The sequence below is a fragment of the Ceratosolen solmsi genome, unplaced genomic scaffold (assembly GCF_000503995.2).
Source record: "Ceratosolen solmsi marchali unplaced genomic scaffold, CerSol_1.0 scaffold19, whole genome shotgun sequence".
Taxonomy (NCBI): Eukaryota; Metazoa; Arthropoda; class Insecta; order Hymenoptera; family Agaonidae; genus Ceratosolen; species Ceratosolen solmsi.
Window position 1 is genome coordinate 1,365,424 of NW_011948443.1, and position 7,212 is coordinate 1,372,635.

The 7,212-nt window shown below is 36.9% G+C and overlaps 1 protein-coding gene across 1 annotated transcript in view; it reads left to right on the plus strand.

Moving 5' to 3' along the window:
- The first annotated feature begins 6,794 nt into the window (after positions 1-6,794).
- LOC105365972 (uncharacterized) overlaps positions 6,795-7,212 on the plus strand; it is a 2,212-nt gene continuing 1,794 nt past the window's right edge. Inside the window, exon 1 of the mRNA XM_011504272.1 lies at positions 6,795-7,139. Within this exon, the coding sequence (XP_011502574.1) occupies positions 6,795-7,139 (345 nt within the window). The remainder of the gene's footprint in view (positions 7,140-7,212) is intronic.

Sequence of the window (7,212 nt, forward strand, 5' to 3'; positions counted from 1 at the left end):
GTTCAGCAGTTCAGCAACACATGCAATGTTCTGACTGCCAGGAATGTGACAGCCGTCAGATAATGCGGCAGTTCCTTGCATTGTTCGTTGATGATAAAATTACCAATCGCCTATAAAGACTGAAGTATAAAATCCACAAGGGGGCTCAGGGCATAGCAGGATGTGCAACTGCCTCTGAAAGGCACATTTTTTACTGCATGCTTATGGTTCCGCGGAATGCAAATTGCGGAATAATGGAATTTGCAAGTGAACAAACATCTGTGTTACAACTACTTGGGATACTACTCCGTTTATGAATGCACGAATAAATACAATTGTAGGAAGTGTAACAAACGGCATCGTACCCTACTACATGAAGAGTAGATCACGATACCAACTCGAGCAAGTAGCAAATCATTTTTACCCTCCAACTTAAAAGATGGTGCAATCGTCAATCCACCCAGTACATTATCATTGACAACCTTGCTAGTCGCTGCGTTGGCAAATCTAGCTCATCGATGGTTGATGAGCCTATGCTAGGCTTCTTGCAGCCGTATCTTCTTCTATCTATTTTCTAGGGCCCTCATATGAGCCATTAAGAATTCTTGAGTTGCTTAAACTTGGGGTAGCAGGTGGAGTCGCTTTGTTAGTCTCCCATGTCCGCGCTGTAAGAGTTGTTGAAATTGTTGTTATTGTAACGACAGGGTTCGTCGTCATGACAACTATAACCATGACCTATACCTCGACCACGTCCTCGTTGATAGAGGAAATAATCATTGATCTGATTATTATTTTTTCATTTCTTGTCTTCTATGAAAATGTTGAGATTGAATGTCTTTGTCTCCGTATCCTCTTGTATACCCATTAAAAGCTTTCGAATTGATTTATATTGTTATCAAATATTCTCAGGTCCCATTGTAATTGTTACCTCACAACCGATGACTTATTATCTGGATAGTCTGTAACATTGCTGGAACCATTCTGTTAAGTATTAAACAGGTTTGATTATAACTATTACCTCTACCAGCTCTGACATTCATCACATTGAAATCTCTATTAGTCGGAGTGTCATGATTGCTTGATGAACATATACCACGCTCCACTCCAAGGACGATATTTTGATTATAATTATTAAACGTGCCACTGCATTTTTACCTTCCTAATTGTCATCGTTCATTATATAGTTATCTACGTCGCTGTTCGTGAAAGTGTCCGTGGATGGAAAAGCTGTTCAGCCAGATTATTGCCGATAGGTTTTTCGACCTTTCTGTTGTTCATATTGTTTCATCTAATTCAGAATGTTGTTTGTTGATAGATAATAGCACAATTGATTAATGGTCGTGATCTTTCAAAGTGTATCATGTTGCGATGAGGTCAATCTTTCTGCTACGTTCTGCAAATTGTGTTTTGATTTAATTGTGTTTTTACCTTTACAATAGCTCCTTGGGTAGTTGCGAAGATATAGCACTTCGAAGCGTGCCGCCTCTTGCTAGTGTGACGGTGGTTTTAGGAGTTTTAACATTCTTTGTATCCATTGCAGCTTCCTTGGCCACCGTATTTATCGGCGAATATTAGACAGGTAGGAGATCGAACCTCTCCGGTTTCCAATGTAGTTGCGTATTAGTTCGTGGTGGTCTATTAGGAGAAGAGGAGGGTCGTCAAACTCCGGTTGCTACTTAGTGTATCACCACGTGCTGTTTAGAATGCACCGATGCAAGGCATTGCTGAATTTTTTAAATTACACCTGTGCAGGGTACTGGTGAGATGCACTACCTTCCACTGGATCTGGCTCGAAAGATTAAATGTTCGAAGTTGTTTATTTATTGTGATCGAAGGATCAAATGAATTCAGTTTCTGGTTTGAACTACCAAGTTCAATAGTTCAGTTTATTTGTCGCTCGCCTTAGCGATGCTTAGGAAAGGACACGCGTGGAAGGACTGTAAATACGTACAGTATGTATCTTCGTTTAGGACATCGTTTATTTGGTTTTATTGCCAATTGCACTAGTGTTGTTGTGTATTCACTTCTCGTGGTAGAGAGTGAATTATGTTCTATTACTATGATGTAGTTGCTCCTTGGTGATGGTGATGATGTCATCAATGACATGGGGATCAGCAATGGATTTTGTATATTCCCTGAAGGGGAATATGGCTTGGTTGAGGTCTATGCTAACATTTTAAAGGTCAGCAAGGAGAATTGACCATGTTCATAAGAGGAGTATGAGAATGTCTCAGGGAGAATTGACCATACTTATAAGGGTAGTATAAGAATGTCTCCGTGGTAGTTATTCTTAATAAAGACTGATGGTATACCTTCGAGTGAAGAAGGGTCCGATACCATGCTTTGTGTAGTCAACTATTTTCTAGAACTGCAGTTACATTAACCGTTGCGCACTGGAGAATCGAAAATGTGTTCCTTGCAATGGCTGCACTGCGAGAGCGTGTGATACGTGACTTTCTCTCTGTTGTAGACTCCATTTAATGGCGTGGCTAGGGCGCGGATGACTGGCTAGGACGAGTGACTGATTCGGAAGAATAACTAGCACTGTGCTCTGAGTGACTACCGACACTGTGTACTGAATGACTGCTTAACTATGGCGCACTTAAGTGATTCTAAATTATGATGGTATCACTGTTGGCTTACTAGCTTTTTATTGCAGAGTCTGGCAGAATTATATGCGTATATATTGTAGACTGATTGACTGGTATGCGGCGGAGTTTAATGGCTGTGTGAGCAAAAACTGATAACTGATTGATTTACAAATACTGTGAGCAATAACAGATGAGTGAACGATTTGTAAAATTACAGTGTGCTCCGGTGCGTGGGCTACAGTGCTTGGGCTTGTTGCTAGGCCGAAAATCTTGATGACGTCAGAAACTGAGCTGCAGAATATTCGAAAAGTTCAGAAGGACACTGCTTTGGAAGGTTCGAGAATTTTAATTGACATTGCTATGCGAAAATATTGTAGGACACTAGAAAATAAGGCATAGAATATTTAAGAATTCGCAGAATCAATGTTTACATAAGCATCCGAAAACTTTTACTTTTCCCATTTTTAAATTCTTCGAAGTTGTTCCAATCCCAAAGACATACATTTAATTTATTAATGTTAAATTGTAATTGTAAATTAAATTGTTTATTTTTTAAATGACTTATTAAAATGAAATTTATTATTTATTTTGTTTATATAAAAAATATATAAAACGTTTAGAAAATTATCTTCTTTGAAACTATTTTTTTCTTTTCGTTGAAAAATGTTTGTTACTATTGTAATATTTCGGAGTAGTTGAGGCTATGAGTACATAAAATCCAAATATTATATAAATATAATTAAAATATTTTTAATTCTTAAAATAATTATAAAAAAATTAACAATTTATTATTAAAAGTACGAAATTTAAATAGTTTTATTAACTAAACAGACAAATTAAAATAAAAATTGCATTTACATTTTCATTTATTGTTACATTAACTTTTTGATAGTTGTTACGGATTAAAAACTTGAAAGTCGAAAGTGGAAGAGGTATGAATGCGTAATTCAGTTATTTAAACAAAATACTAGCAACGAACGTTCCAGGCGATGTCCTGTTGACGTCACGACTAATGTCGTCATGGTAACAAACATCAGCATTTGAGAAATAGTGCAATAATATTTAAGGGCTGCGTTTCACACAGCATCTCAGTTTGGATCAGTCTATTAACCATTACACAATCATTATAAAATGCACTATATATTTTCGACTACATCTACAGAAACTACAGTTTAATAATATATATAATTAATAATCAATTAAGTAATAATCTACGAAAGAAATAGTGACATTTATTTAAATTATTAATAACATATTAGTGACCATAAAACAATAGTGAAAACATAAAATATATTGTAACAACTCATGCATAAGACAAGACCGACGTAATAAAGGCGCGGCATCAACCATACCACTATTGAAAGATATCACAGATAAGACCGTCGTAATAAAGGCGCGGCATTAACCATACCACTATTGAAAGATATCACAGATAAAACCGACGTAATAAAGGCTCGGCATCAACCATACCACTATTATCAACAATTTAATGTATGTTAAGATAGCATTTATTAATTATACAACAAAGGAAGAAATACATTCATAATACGTAACAATAAAGGAAACTTTATATTTAATCTATTATATCATTTATACTTCATAATTAATTATTTATTATTATTATATTTAATAAAGAAACAACGATAAACATTAAAAGTAGTCTTGAATAATTGCACTGTCCCTTCACTTGCCAGCAACACCTCCACCCACCATCTAAGGAGGCTTTTAGTCTGATCCCAGATAATAGTGTATGTATTATTTATAGATAATATTGTATGTATTATTTATTTGCATAAATCGTATAATTAATTATATATAATTTAAATAAAATATCTTTTTATGATTTTATTATAATATTTGTACTTGTTTGGAATTCCAGCCACCAGTCTGATCGCAGATCAAGGTGGGTGGATTAGACCACTGGTTTAATGGCGATGGGAGGGGGGGGGATGAGTGAGAGGTTAATGCATCAATTCAGTGTAGACACAATTGGTTTTAATGACCTTTATTTAAGAAGTTATTACAGTGGTGATGGGTGTAACTGATAGTAGTGAGAATTGTTAAGTTCGTAGTGATTAGGCAGTTGACCATGAGAGATATTACGTCGTCCGGCAGTGCAAGGTGAGGGGGTGAGTTGGTTGTACTGGGCACGCAGTTTAGTCCCTACCGTGAAAGAGCATCCCCGGTTTGCGAATCCTTAGGCAATTGATTCGGCAGTGGTTTCCGGAGAGCCTTGTCGGGCTTGCGACTTCTTAAACGGTTACTTCGTCGACAGATTTTTTGGAGCGGTGTCCGGCTCGAAAATGCTTAAGTGGTTAGTTCGGCAAAAATTCACGGATCGTTTGACGGTTCACGAATTCTTAGTGGGGACGATTCACGGATTATCGACGCCCTCTTCGGTGTTCTGATAAAAACCAAGTTGCAGAGGCATGACCTGATAATATCGACGCTGTGCCGCAGTAATGAGTGCGTGGCGGGGACAACCAGACCATATCGGTGCCGTTTGTAGAGGTATGATAATAATTATGTTGCAAGGGCCTGACCGATAGTGTTGGCGCTGAGCCGCACGGTATAATGTGATATCGAGAAATTGCTGGAGATGCCAGTCTATGTCGTTGCCCTCAATCCGATCTGACTATTGTCACATTGCGGAGGACGCACCGATAGCTGGTCAGCAATATAGAATAAATAATGTAAATAATGAGTATACCTTGCACGGATTCCCTTAGACGCGTATAACCTTCACTGGTATAACTGGCACTAATTTCACTTGACTTACTCAACAAGACTAATTTTCTTCGTCGTCTGGTGCTCCTTATATATGATTGCGTACATTTAGCGTTGTAATTCTTGGAAGCTCTGGTGAATTCTCTGAAAGCAAGCTTTAGTAGATTCAAGAATCTTCCTTTGTTACTAAGCGGATGTAGTACGAGGCATAAATTTACATTGAGAATTTTCGTAATGAATAATTAAAATATTACGTCTTAATATAGATATAATATATCGGAATCATATTATAATATACAATAAATTTTTTATTATTGGATAGTTCAATCCTGAACAGTACTTTTAATTAAAATTCAAATATGTTAATAGATGAATAGTTAAAATTAATATTATATCCAATTAAATTAAAATGTTATATATATTATAGAAATATATTATTTATGATACTGATATTAATTGTTCTCTATTTGATCTTTTTTAATTTTATAAATATAATTTTTAATTTTTTATCTAATATTTCTATTAAATTAATTTATTCAAGATTTTTAATAAATTCATTATTATTTTAAAAATTAAAATATTGAACTCAGCAATATAATTTTAATATTGTTTTAGTTATTTGTTTATTGTTTTTGTTCGAGCTTGAAGCCTGTTCCAAGACCAACGATTGTCGGCATCGCCCGCCCTTTAGATCTCAGATTTCTGTAAACACCCAGGACGAGAATTTCCGTATACTTGTTATGTTTTGGTTTCAAATGTTCCGCAATGTTTATATGGTCTTCGGGTAATAACATCGTCCGGAATTCTCTAAAGTTATTACGCCTTATTTTTTCTTTCGTCGAATTCTCGAAACATCTAGATTTTTCTTTCTGCGCCTTAGGTAATATTCCAGTGCAGCAACAATGATGGTCTGTTGCTAGCTAAGTGAAATCAGTGTGTTTTAGTATATACTGCGATGACGACATGTGGATGCACGTTCGGCAACTAACCTAAAGATACATGTGCATATTAAAAGGAGTTAGCAAGAACAGGTAGTGATTTAACAGTGATGTCAATGAAATCGTAATAAAAAAGGGCACACCAGCCACGTAGCAAATCAACGTACCTTGACGGTAGTTTACAAGTTACATCTCTTTATATTATTTTAAATAAGCTAGTCACCCATGCACAAATTAAGTTTCACATAACCTCTATTGAAAGAGTCGATACAGGTGATGGAGTATGTTCGGGATTGAAGCAGTCCCATGAATTTCAAACAAAAGAAAGGTCATTTACGCAGCCCGGCGTACCGCATGTGCGCCTAGACTGACCGCGCGTGCAGCAAGGCTGATCCGCACGTGCGGACCGAGGCGGGCACTCGAGAAAATGTTTACAAACAAAACTCGGCAAGTCCGAGCAAGTTTACGATTTGAAATATTATCATAATATTATAAATCAGTAAAACACCATCTGCGACGCACCTTAAGAGAAACTTTGCTTACATTCGAAGAGCTTACGATGTTGCTAGCACAAATCGAAGCCATTCTTAATTCCAGACCCTTGGAACCATTAAGTGACGATCCAGAAGACACGACCGCACTCACACCTGGACATTTTTTAACAGGAGGTCCGCTCACTGCAATTCCTGAACCGTCATTAAAGGAAGTACATATGTCAAGACTGTCACGCTGGCAATTCATTCAACAACGCGTACAACAATTCTGGTCTCTCTGGTCGACTCACTATCTGCAACGACAGCAATCCATCTCAAAATGGCACCACCCACAGAATGACATCAAGGAAGGTTCTATTGTGCTCATTACAGATGAAAGACTACCTCCTAGCAAATGGCCACTCGCTCGAGTACAAAAAATACATCCTGGCGGAGACGGACTGACCAGAGTCGTAACCCTAAAAACGGCCTCTGCTACAATAT